This window comes from Chiloscyllium plagiosum, unplaced genomic scaffold (assembly GCF_037043375.1).
Source record: "Chiloscyllium plagiosum isolate Xiang-an unplaced genomic scaffold, Cpla_swu_hap1 HiC_scaffold_22, whole genome shotgun sequence".
Classification (NCBI taxonomy): domain Eukaryota; kingdom Metazoa; phylum Chordata; class Chondrichthyes; order Orectolobiformes; family Hemiscylliidae; genus Chiloscyllium; species Chiloscyllium plagiosum.
The window spans coordinates 24,167,545-24,181,202 of NW_028270160.1; the positions used below are offsets into that span (position 1 = coordinate 24,167,545).

A 13,658-nucleotide genomic window follows, 5' to 3' on the forward strand; every position below is an offset into this window, starting at 1 on the left:
CTTGATACTACTACTGTCCCAACATGTACCTGGATGATTAACGTTCTCCATTTTAACTTATCTATAATTCTTCGCTTCTGTGTAAATTCCTTGGGAATATGTTTTTTTTTAACATCTTTTGTTCGAGTTGATAACCCATAGACCCACACAGACCAGTGTAATTGCACCTTTCTTGTTCCTTTCCCTTAACTCTCTGGGGCGTCCTCTCCTCCCAAACATTATATTCAGCACCCAGTTATAAACGGTATAAATAATGAATACTACAGCATTCAGGGCAGTATTAATGCGGCTACAATATTGCATGGTCAGAATGCTACATTGAAACACAACAGTACTCAGTACCATGGATTGACATTGACGACAAATCGTTACGTGAGCCGCAGGGTCACTTGGTGATGTTGTGGGAAGGGAGGCGCCTGTGGGGAAGGAGGTGCCCATTTAAACTGGTGCCATCCGCCTGTCGGGCGGCGGTACGGTACTCTGCACTTGTTATTCTTCCAGCCCACGTACCTTACGCACCGGTCACGCAGCCGCGCCGAGGACCAGCCCCAGCTGAAGACTCCGGCAGGTTCCTAAATCCTTGGGAGATTCTCCTTTCCCTGTCTCTCTCACTACCTGCCGACCGTGTGTGGTGAACAGATCCTCCCAGGCATGTCCACCCGAGGTGAGTGACTGCAGACGGGGGAAATGGAAATGGGGAAAAGCTCAGTCCTCTATAACCTTCATCTCTGCAAATGGTTAAGGATCCCCCACCGGCTGCTGGGGACAGGCTCTCTGTGTGACTTCTGATGCAGATGAGTTTTTGTTTCATTGATTTAAGATCGTGCAGAATGGACGGCCGTTGCTCCCTGTGTGTTGGTTGCAGATGCGTGTTCTTGTACAGTTCAGATGGGTGTATTACATCAAACCACGCAGCGCCGGTGAGATGAAGGGGTAGGCAGATTCCGGGCTGCTCTTTCAGATGTGTCGTTGCCGCAGAGAACAGTGTTTGTCGTGTCAGGTTAGCCCGAGTAGTGGTCCAGGTTTCTTTCAGAAAGCCCACTCCATGCACAGCGCCTTCTGCATGAAATTAAATTGTGAATTCAGACCTCACTAATCTGTGAGCAACGCTCGGGCCAACATTGAGGATGGACCTGTCTCTCGGGACCTCCCTGGTTAGTTGAGACTGGTGGGCAAAGAGGTTAGTGTTCCTGTTAACAGGAGCAGCATCGGACTATAGTGGATGCAGATAACAGCCTGTAATGTGTGATCCTCCCCAGCAGTGCTCCCAGCGCCTATGCGGCACCTGCTCTGATATCGTTATTTTGGTACCTTCTCATGTAGACAGGAGCATCTGAAGTTTTTCTAGCCTTCGGAGCAGCAGCCTGAAATTGCGGAGCGAGCCAGGGTAGAATTCCGAGAGAGAGAGATTTGCTGCTCCCTCTGCTATTTCAGTTGTAACTGAAGGGTGCGATTTCACTCGGAGTGTGGAGTACACCAGCAGCAGATTACTCTCGTGTATGATGAAGACATAATTCTCAGTGGATTAGTTATACAAAAATAGACACTGAGAATAATCATAGGCATATCTTGAAAGGATCAGTCACCCTGATTGATCGTCGCGTTTTCCAAATGCAGTTTAACCCTTTACATGACAAAACCAATCTGATAAGTTGAATTTCTCTACACCAAGCTCCCCAGATAGCCAAAGAATTGTTAGATGGACAGAAAAAGACTTTTCGGCCCATTGCGTGCGGGCCAGTCATTCACGTCTGTGTACTCTAATCCCATTTTCCAGCACTTACCCTGTTGCCTTGGGTGCTCCGGCGCTTCAATTGTTCACTTCAGTCAGCCCCAGCCCCCCTCAGCCTTGTCTGTTCTAAGGAAAACAACCATAATCTATCTAGTATCTCTTCATAGCTGAATTGTTCTAACCACTAATGTACTGGTGAATCTCTGCAAATAGATCTGACATTGAAAGCACCTAGTACCCGGTAGTTTTACTGATTTCGATTCTACAATTTCCCAAAATAACTACCTCCTAATTCCGCCTATGTTGGCTAAAGCAAAACAAAGGTATGACTTTAGCAGTATAGTTGACCTTTGCTTATATATTCAGGTCAACCTGCGGTACAGCGACACGTGGTCCATTGGAAGTGATTTGGTGAATGCAGCACATCCTCTGTTGTTTCACTCAACCATGGCCTACTAAGCATTTTAATTTGAGTTAATTTATATTTATTTGAGGAGTTCAGTTTTGGATGCGTCATCTTTTACATGATGCTTGTCTTCATAGGAGATGGGGAAGCATTTACTGAGGTACCATTTACTGGCACAAAGTAACACTTTGAAAAGGGAAGGCAGCACATTGGAAAGCCGATAGGAAAAGATTTATCATATGTTCTTAATAGAAAGAAAAGTAGTTTCAGATGATGTTAGTTCCTTTCTTTACAGATGGGGCAGGTACATTAGCCAAAAATAAGAATTGTGTGCCTTGATTAGGTTACACACTTGCATATTACCTCTTACTGGGTCTGTTAGCAATAATCTTTTCTCTAAGTTAGAGTATTTTTAAATTAAAATTTCACTCCGCAATTAAACATTAACCCAGGTCTTACACTCTAGTAAAATGCTAAGTAGGTACTAAACTAGGCAAAACATTTTTTAACAGATTTATTAATTTCATCATCATTACTTCATTCTGTTGGAGAAAACTGATTTTTCCAGTGGTGATTGATAGTAACAATTCAAATTAGAATTATAGTGTTGTTCACTAATGGTTAAGCATTCTAAGACCAAGTCCAGGCATAAACTTTCCAGTTAGATTTTTACTTCAAGCAGCATCTGACAGCGCCAGAGACCCGGGTTCAATTCCCGCCTCAGGCGAATCTCTGTGTGGAGTTTGCACATTCTCCCCGTGTCTGCGTGGGTTTCCTCCGGGTGCTCCGGTTTCCTCCCACAATCCAAAAATGTGCAGGTTAGGTGAATTGACCATGCTAAATTGTCCATAGTGTTAGGTGAAGAGGTAAATGTAGGAGTATGGGTCTGGGTGCTATACGCTTCGGCGGGTCGGTGTGGACTTGTTGGGCCGAAGGGCCTGTTTCCACACTGTAAGTAATCTAATCTAATCTAATCTAATCTAATCTAATCTAATCTAATCTAATCTAATCTAACATAAACCTGAGCCACTTTCTGGCTGATCTCTTTTATACACATCTGAATAAAAAAAATTAATCGTTCTGATCAGGCTATGGTATACCTCCAGTTCGGGTTGCATGTGAACCTAGACCTTCTTGTCCAGAGGTAGTTACATTACCAATGCACCACAAGACGGTAACTGATGGATCCAATTAATTTGCAACAAGAAATGGGAGCAACATACCTTTGCGTCACTAGTTGATGCCTAATCTTAGCACTATGCCTACCTGGTTTTGCATGTTAGGCAACCATGATAAGTAGCACTCCACACAAACATAAGAAATAGGAGCAAGAGTAGGCCATCTTGCCCTTCAAGCCTGCTCCACCATTCAATAAGATCATGACTGATCTTTTCGTGGACTCAGAACCACTCACCTTCACTCTGACCGTATCCCTTAATTCCATTATTTTTCAAAAACATTTATCTTAGCTTAACCTGACTGCCCCGGACGACCCATCGTCTCAGCCTGCTCCTGCCCAACCGAACTCATCTCGGCATACCTCGACACGGTCCTGTCCCCATTAGTCCAAGAACTCCCCACCTAGGTTCGTGACACCACCCACGCCCTCCACCTCCTCCAGGATTTCCGCTTCCCCGGTCCCCAACGCCTCATCTTCACCATGGACATCCAGTCCCTGTACACCTCCATCCCCCATCACGAAGGACTCAAAGCACTCCGCTTCTTCCTTTCCCGCCGTACCACCCAGTACCCTTCCACCGACACCCTCCTTCGACTGACCGAACTGGTCCTCACCCTGAACAATTTTTCTTTCCAATCCTCCCACTTTCTCCAAACAAAAGGAGTAGCCATGGGCACCCGCATGGGCCCCAGCTATGCCTGTCTCTTCGTAGGGTATGTGGAACAATCCATCTTCTGCAACTACACTGGCCCCACCCCCCATCTTTTCCTTCGCTACATTGATGACTGTATCGGCGCTACCTCGTGCTCCCACGAGGAGGTTGAACAGTTCATCCACTACACTAACACCTTCCACCCCGACCTCAAATTCACCTGGACAGTCTCGGACTCCTCCCTCCCCTTCCTAGACCTTTCTGTTTCTATCTCAGGCGACCGAATCAACACGGACATCTACTACAAATCAACCGACTCCCACAGCTACCTGGACTACACCTCCTCCCATCCTGCCCCCTGTAAAAACGCCATCCCATTCTCCCAATTCCTTCGTCTCCGCCGCATCTGCTCCCAGGAGGACCAGTTCAAAATACGTACAACACAGATGGCCTCCTTCTTCAAGGACCGCAATTTCCCCCCCGACGTGGTCGACGGTGCCCTCCACCGCATCTCTTCCACTTCCCGCTCCTCCGCCCTTGAGCCCCGCCCCTCCAACCGCCACCAGGACAGAACCCCACTGGTCCTCACCTACCACCCCACCAATCTCCATGTACAGCGCATCATCCGCCGTCACTTCCGCCACCTCCAAACAGACCCCAGCACCAAGGATATATTTCCCTCCCCTATCAGCTTTCCGTAGAGACCACTCCCTCCGCGACTCCCTTGTCAGATCCACACCCCCCACCGACCCAACCTCCACTCCCGGCACCTTCCCTTGCAATCGCAGGAGGTGCAACACTTGCGCCCACACCTCCCCCCTCACTTCTCTCCAAGGCCCCAAAGGAAACTTCCATATCCGCCACAGATTCACCTGCACCTCCACCCACATCATCTACTGCATCCGCTGCAGCCGGTGTGGCCTCCTCTATATTGGGGAGACAGGCCACCTACTTGCGGAGCGATTCAGAGAGCACCTCTGGGCCACCCAGACGAACCAACCCAACCACCCTGTAGCACAGCATTTCAACTCCCCCTCCCACTCCACCGAGGATATGCAGGTCATTGGACTCATCCACCGCCAAACCACAACAACGCAACGGTCGGAGGAGGAGCGTCTTATCTTCCGACTGGGAACCCTCCAACCACAGGGGATGAACTTGGACTTCACCAGTTTCTTCATACCCCCTCCCCCCACCTTGTCTCAGCCGAATCCCTCCAGCCCGGCACCGCCTTCCTGACCTGCAGTCTTCTTCTTGACCTCTCCGCCTCCATCCTACTCCGACCTATCACCCTCACCTTGACCTCTTTCCACCTATCACATTTCCAACGCCCCTCCTCCAAGTCCCTCCTCCCTACCTTTTATCTTCTCCTGCTGAACACTCTCTGCTCATTCCTGAAGAAGGGCCTGTGCCCGAAACGTCGAATCTCCTGTTCCCTGGATGCTGCCTGACCTGCTGTGCTGTTCCAGCAATAAAGTTTCAACTTTGATCTCCAGCATCTGCAGACCTCACTTTCTCCTCCTAGTGATGTAGTGTCAACTACTCCCCTTGGCAAAGAATTCCACAGATTAACAACCCTCTGGGTGAAGAAGTTCCTTCTCAATTCAGTCCTTAATCTGCTCCCTCAAGTCTTGAGGCTATGCCTTCTTGTCCTAGTTTCACCTGCCAGTGGAAACACCCTCTCTACTGATATCTTATCCATTCCCTTCATAATTTTATATGTTTCTATAAGACCTCCCTCATTTTTATGAATTTCAATGAATATAATCCCAATCTACTCAGTCTCTCCTCATAAACCAACCCCATGCCCATACAGTGCAATACAATTAATTAATTAATTCACAAGTTGACCTTATTACCTGTAACTCCTAGGTATTCAGCATACTGTTAATAAAACTATACACTAACATACACATGCAAACAGTGCCTTTGTCCTTGTTTTACAGTGTGTATCATTAACTGAGGTTTTATTTTTCATGAGATGCGAACATCACTGACTAGGCCAGCATTTGTTGCCCATCCCTAACTGCCCTGGAACCAAGTGGCTTGCTAGACCAGTTAAAGGGTAATTAAGAATCAATCATATTCCTGTGGATCAGCAGATAAATATAGGCTAGACCAGGTAAGATTGGCAGATTTTCTGCCCCAAAGGACATTGGTGAACCAGATAATGTTGTACAACAATTAACAATGGTTACATGATTGATATTAGGTTATCTTTTAATTTCAGATCTTATGGAGTTGTCCTTTATGGAAAAATTGAATTACTCACTGGTAATATTAAGTGGCATTCTCCATTTATGCTAAGGTCATCTTCATGAAGGCATACTGGCAATATATTGTCATCATAGATACTATATAGTTAGTTTGCATGTAATGCAAAGACTTACATTGAATTCAACGTATCGGCAAAATTATGAGTGTCATCCATAGTTAGGTCTAGAAACTCTAAATGAATATAATACCACTGAGGTCATTCATTTATAACAAGTGAATAATTTCATTTTTTTTAAGTCACAGTTTTATTTAAATAACTGTTTTAAAACAAAGATATGGTACAAGTGCAAAACTGTTGCACAATTAGAATCAATAACTGCAGTGATTAAGCAGATTTGCATTATTTTGGATTATGGGTATTGTAATTCAATGAACTGATGATGAACTGCAGGATTTTTATCTAATTAATATTTGAAAATAAATTTTCTTTGAATAGTTTTATTTATTCATTTGAATAATTTTGTTTGACAAATTATGCAGTCAGAAGTGATAACAGGAGCATCATATTATTCATGTATTGCATCAAAGTAGCTCTGTAATAAATTTGTCAGTGATTATAGCTTTCCTTTGGTCACACCCGCTCTATAAAATCATCAGAAATCTACAAGATTTTGAGCTGGTTTGTTTCAGAGCTAAATGTGTCACTAAATGCTCTCTTCTTCCTTTATTTAAATAGTGACTAACTATTCCATCATACTATAAGTACATAAGCTTAATAATTTTTTTACCTTCTGCTGGGAGAGCTGAATACCAGCTGTGAAGAAGCTATATTATGATACTTGGATAGTGACTGATCTCTAATGAATGATTAGACAATTTCATCAGTCCTAATTCACTGTGATCAAATCTATAAGTATTAAAAGACATTCATTTACTTTCATTGCTGCTAGTACCTTACGCCTAAAGGAAATTCACATGGTAAACTATAGTAGTCATTGGAAAATCATTGAGGGTGCAAGTGCACACATTTATAAACAAATCAAGAATGATGGAAATAGATTAAAGCCAGACTGTTTGCCAACCATATTTAAATATGGATTGGTAGTAATTACATTTCATAATGACTGAACTGGACTAACTTGTAGCACCCACGTATTAACTGAGCTGGGAACAATAGAATCCAAAGAAATATTTCATTCTGTGATACTAGGAAACATGAACCTGCAAACTCTCATAATGAGGGTTATAGATTTGTTTCTGAAATTGCTTAATTATGTACTTATTCACTGTACTTTTGCCTTTTTTTTATTATGCAGCTTGTATAACTTGACATTTAAAACTGAAATTAAAAAACTGCAAATGCTGGAAATGTGAAACAGAAATTGCTGGAAATTCAGCAGGTTCTGGAAGCATCTCAGGATAGAAAGCAAAGTAAACATTTCAGGCTCAGTGACCTTTCTTCTGAAAAGTAATTTTAACTTTTGACAGTACTTGTCTACGTTCATGGAGTTACTTTGCTGTTACTTCAATGCGCTGAGGCATTGGACACTTAAAATCTGAGATTATGTACCCTCTATTACAGAGGTAGACTATTGCCTTCACTGCCTGTGTAATCTGATGCTCTGACAACGTGATGACAAGCACCTGGAATGGAAATTAAATGGGTTCTATAAAAGTCAGATGATCTACTCTAATAAACTAGGCAGTGAAGATGAATATTTATCTGTGAGGTAGCAGTTTTCCAGCTACTTCTCCATTGTTCTCAAAAGGTAGAAACAGAGTTACACTTTGAGAACATTAATTGATTGACGTTTCTAAAGGCTGAGTGAAGCTATCTCTTGAGTAGTTCAGTGATAAAGACCAGAAAGGACCCAGGTTCAAACTTCATTCTGTTGCTGAGCTGGTTGGTCATAGGAGTGCTTTAATTTAACTTGGCATTCCTGAGTTACGGAGGTGATAATCACTAGGGCCACTTGTGCCTGATTGCAGTCAATTTACCTCTGTTGGAAAGTTTGCATCTCTGGTTGTCATTTAAGGACAGGCTTGTGTCAAGTTGAGTGGGTTTCAAAGTTGCTGATAACATGACCCTGTAGTAATAGTGCTGGATAATCAGTGTACTTCCAAGTTGACCTTTACTCAAAACGTAAGGCAATCTGTTTCAGATATCCTCAAAATATGTAGCATATATCATGGAAGGGAGTGCCATGGCCAGCAGATTGTTGGTTGCTAGCACTTGCTCTTCAAGATGTTCAGGTTTATGGTAAAAAAAGTAGCTTGTATAAAATGGTACAATTTGCTAGAATGAAGTTACAGGATTTCCCCTGCGAAATGGTAGAGCAATTTTATCATAGTTTTTAAGTACCCTGATCTCGGCGACATGGCACTGAGGATGTCAGACCACAGCAAACTTTGCATCAGCTGTATGAGGGGAGAAGTTGATATGGTTAGAGATTTGGGGGGAAGAATGAGTCTCAGAAATTGTTGCAGTAGTTATCATTTTTAGTGAGGCAAAGGCCTCACCCAAGTTATAGTGATAATGTCAATTTAGAGACATTTCGTTGGAATTTTTACAATTTCCCTGTCACAAAACTGTGGATGCTTGATGCCTTTCACGAAGTGCGATTCTGAAGAAGTGCTAACTGTTTTATGTTCCTTAAGAAAAGTGAGTGGCATGGTGGCTCAGTGGTTAGCACTGTTGCCTCACAGCATCTGGAACCCGGATTTGATTCCCGCCTTGGGTCACTGTCTGTGTGGAGCTTGCACATTCTCCCTGTGTCTGTCTGCATGGGTTTCCTTCAGTTTCCTCCCATAATCCAAAGATGTGCTGACCAGGTGAATTGGCCATGCTCAATTGCCCATTGTGTTCGGTGCATTAGTCGGGGTCATTATAGGATAGGGGAATGGGTCTGTGTGGGTTACTCTTCAGAGGGTCGGTGTGGACTTGTTGGGCCGAAGGGCCTGTTTCCATATTGTAGGGAATCAAATCTAAAAATGTGATTGTACCTGATTGTGTATTCTGAACTCATTGCCATTACTGTGTCTATCTTTCCTGGTATGTCACAGGAGCAACAGTATAAGCATTTTCCAGAAGGGCATTTAAGTATGGTTCTGAAGTTACATCTTGTGCTATGGAGGAGTCATTAATGTCAATATTATGGTCAATGAACATAGTGATTATAAAATCTAGTTTTTTGAATGATGAAATGTGATGCTTAGGCATCCTGCTTCATATTGTGTCATAAAATCTTTGTATATAATAAGGCTCATAAGTATGCTATCTGAGGTACACTTTATTTATCACCCATAGATAAAAACAATTTTGGCTATGTTTCATTTGCATCCACTAAGAGGTTACACAGCTATCTAACAGATCAACTGCGTATGTGTTTGTACCATGATTGGATGGGGCAGGTTTAATAGTGTTAAAAGTCTTTTAATAGCCAATTTGTATATACCTTAACTATTTTTTGTTATTCTGCTGAATATAAGTTCTTTCAGTTATTTGAATAGTTTACTCAATATAATTAACAGAAATTACTCCTTAGACATAATGCTTTCCTGAGGTGAGATTAGATTCCTACATTATGGAAACAGGCCCTTTGGCCCAAAAAGTCCACACCCACCCTCCGAAGAGTAACCCACCCAGATCCATTCCCCTACCCTTTATTTACCCCTGACTAATGCACCTAACACTCTGGGCAATTTAGCATGGACAATTCACCTGACCTGCACATCTTTGGATTGTGGGAGGAAACAGGAGCACTCAGAGAAAACCCACGCGGGCACGGAGTGCATGTGCAAACTTCACACAGACAGTGGCCCGAGGTGGGAATCAAACCTGGATTTCTGGCACTGTGAGGCAGCAGTGCTAAGCACTGAGCCACTGTGCCACCCCAGTTGCTAGATTTATCCCTCAGAATGAACACTTTGATCTAAAATGTGCCATTGAATATTTTCTACATATTCATCCCAATAAATGTTGAACTAAATTCTTGAGATTAGATCATGGAACTGAGAAAATATTCCTGCCTATATTTAGATCACATGACCTAAAATACTGTGTACACTTGCACATAAAGTGGGCTTTTCACTCCCCATGGAATTTATTTTTAAATTCTGGCATTTGGGAGGCAACTGAAACTGGACAGGGTACAAGTGAAAATTCACAGGTTTAATCCTGGTATTTGACACTTTGGGCACAGGTAATTTAAGTTTAACATTCATATAACAGATACTGATGCCATAAAGTATTGCAATTGCTTGTTATCTGGTGTCAAACAATGGATGATTATTTTAGTTTCATATGTTTCTTAATTATAGAAAAGATGCCACCATTTTTGATTCAAACCTGTGATTGTAGTCTGCCAAAATTAATACACACTTTTGCTAATATTTCTTTAAAGCATCCAAGTTTACTAACTACGGAAACAATTTGACAGTACATAGAAGAGAAAATTATTTATGAATGCATAATAATACCAGAGAGAAAGAGATCATTTGGCCTATAATATCTGTACTTACTCCTCAAAGAATGATTTAATTAATCCTCTGCTCTGCTCTTACACAATGATCTGGAAAAATTCACTTTTTTTGAGTATAATCATTTTTTGTAAGTAACCATTAAATCTCCTTCAGCTATTTTTTCACGCAGCTCATTCCAGATAATAACATTCTGCTGAGTTCCAAAAAAAACTCTTCATTTTCCCATTGAGTTTTTTGGCAATTAACTTAAATCTTGAAAATTTGTCTGAAAATTTATTTATATGGGCATAGTTTTGTGCAGCAGCCATTTGCCGTTCATCCTTACACAGTAATATTTATGAAATGTTTGTGTAACCATTGCTAAAAGTGCAAGCTAATAATTTTTCAGAGAGGAAATTGGGGCAACAGGAACCTGGAACACCTGGGTATCTCCTAACCAAAGGGGAAGAAGGCTCCTGAAGTATCCCCACGATCAATGTTTAGGTAGCCCGGCATTTCGGTACAAATGACAAGGCTGAAATATCTTCAGCTAGAAGTGCTGAACGGATGATCCATCTCAGCCTCCTCTTGTGGTCCCCAGCATCTTAGATGTGAGTCTTCAGACAATTTGGACATTACGAAATGGCTGAAGACACTGGATACTGCAAATGTTGTGGGCATTGACAATATTCCATCAATAGTAATAAAGACATGTGCTCCAAGGTATGCTACACCCTGAGCCAAGCTATTCTAATATGGCGGCAGCACTACCCAACAACTTGGAAAACTGCCTCGGTATGTCGTGTCTACAAAAACAAGGAAAAGTTCAACCTGACCAATTAATACCCTATCTGTCTATCCTTGATCATCAGCAAAATGATGAACAGAGTTGTCAATGAAGTTATCAAGTAGCATTTACTCAGCAATAGCCTGCTTACTGACACTTAGTTTGCATTCTGCCAGGGTCACTCAACTCCTGATCAGATCTGATCATACACTTGATCCAACCATGGACAAAAGTGTTGAACTTCAGAGGTGAGGTGAGAGTGATTGCTTTGACATTAAGGCAACATTTAACCAGAAGTGGCATCACAGCAGTCTAGAATCAATGGGAATCACGGGGAAAACTCACCACTTGTTGGAGTCATACTAAGCACAAAGAAAGAGAGTCATGATTATTGGAGGTCAATCATCTCATTGCAAGGGTATCACTACAGAAATTCCTTGGGGTAGTGTCCAAGACCCAAATATCTTCAGCTGCTTCTTTAATGATCTGATAATAAAGTCAGAAGTGGGTTATGTTCTGCATATGATTGCACAGTGTCCAGCATCATTAACCATTAGGCAGATATGAAAGGTGATTATGTGCATGTGCAGCAAAACCTTGTCAACATCTACACTTGGGCTGATGAATGGCAGGTGACATTACTGCTACAAAAGTGCCAGGAAATAATCATTTACAACAACACAGATCTAGCCCTCTCCCTTTGACATTCAATTGCATAATCATCAATGAAATTCCTACTACTACCAATATCGTGGGAGTGACTATTGACTCAAACTGAACTGAACTTTGCCAGCCATCTGTGGCTACAAGATGCTAGGAGTTCTCTAGTAAGTAACTAATCTCCTGTCTCACCAGGTCTTGTCCACTATCTGCAAGGCACAAGCCAGGAGTATGATGAGTATACTTCATTGCCTGGATGAGTCCAACTTCAACAATGCTCAATGTTTGACACTATCCAGAAAAGATATCCTATTTGATGGTGGCCAGTTTACCACTTTCAGTATTCACTCCCTATACCACCTATGTACAATGGCAGCAGTGTGTACCATCTACATGACACATGGAAGGAACTCACCTTAGCACCTTTGACAGTGCCTTCCAAATCTGTGACTTTTACCTAGAAGGACATGGGCAACAGATGCATGGGAATATCACCTCCTGCAGTTTCCCATATTCTTGACTTGAAACCACATAACCATTCTCTCACTGTTGTTGGATCACAATCCTGGAACTTCCTTCCAAATGGTACTGTCAGTGCACCAATATACTAAGGACTGCATTGCTTCAAGAAGGCAGCTCATCACCTCTCAAGGGTAACTAGGGATGGACAATATATGCTGGCCTATCCAGTAATGTTCATACCACATAAACAATTTTTTTAAAAAAACAGATTGCTTTGAAAAAAAAAATGCAAGGACTGAGAAGGAAGTGTCAATACAGAAAGGGAAATAACTGGAAAGGGACAGAAATGGACAGATTATGAGAATAACAAAAAAAGAGCGAAAACAAAAATATATTGAAGACACTTGCCATTTTGGTAATATCTGACAAAAATTAAAATGTGAAAGTGTGTTCCAGGCAGACAGAAAGAATGTGTACACAAACAGTGTGTTTCAGCTTTCCAAAATAGCTGTTCTTTAGTTAATTTCTCAGAGCAATGCCTTGACTAATCAGAATCATCCTGCCTGTCATCATATGTAAACAAAGCTTGATATTTAATCATCATCTAACTGGTGCATTATCCATGGCAACGCCTCTGGCAATCAGAATTCACATGTCAACTAATCAGCACTCTCCTCTCATACCGTATAAATGTTGTTTTCTTTTTAATTTAGAATTTCTTGTGAATTGTTCTGATATACGCAAGATGAAAATTTTAGACAAATGTGTCTTTTTTTAATAATACTCTAATTCCATACTCATGACTACTTATAATAGTGCATTTTTATTCCAGTGAGATTGATGAACAGTAGTGATTCAACAGTTTCATCAATAGATTGATAAATATCACAAATGGTGAAATCCTAATTCCCTAAAAATCAGGAATTAGGAGTCTAACGATGACCACAAAACATGGTCAATCATTGGAAAAACCTATCTGGTTCACTCATACCCTTTAGGGGAGGAGATTTCCCATCTTTACTTGGTCTGACTTATATGTAACTCCAGACCCACAGCAATATGGTTGCCTCTTAATTGCCCTCCAGGCAATTAGGCATGGGC

The 13,658-nt window shown here is 42.0% G+C and overlaps 1 protein-coding gene across 1 annotated transcript in view; it reads left to right on the forward strand.

Annotated features, from left to right (window-relative positions):
- The first annotated feature begins 429 nt into the window (after positions 1 to 429).
- ablim1b (actin binding LIM protein 1b) overlaps positions 430 to 13,658 on the forward strand; it is a 422,940-nt gene continuing 409,711 nt past the window's right edge. The window contains exon 1 of the mRNA XM_087998851.1: positions 430 to 664. Coding sequence (XP_087854977.1) covers positions 652 to 664 — 13 coding nt within the window. The 5' untranslated portion in view covers positions 430 to 651. The remainder of the gene's footprint in view (positions 665 to 13,658) is intronic.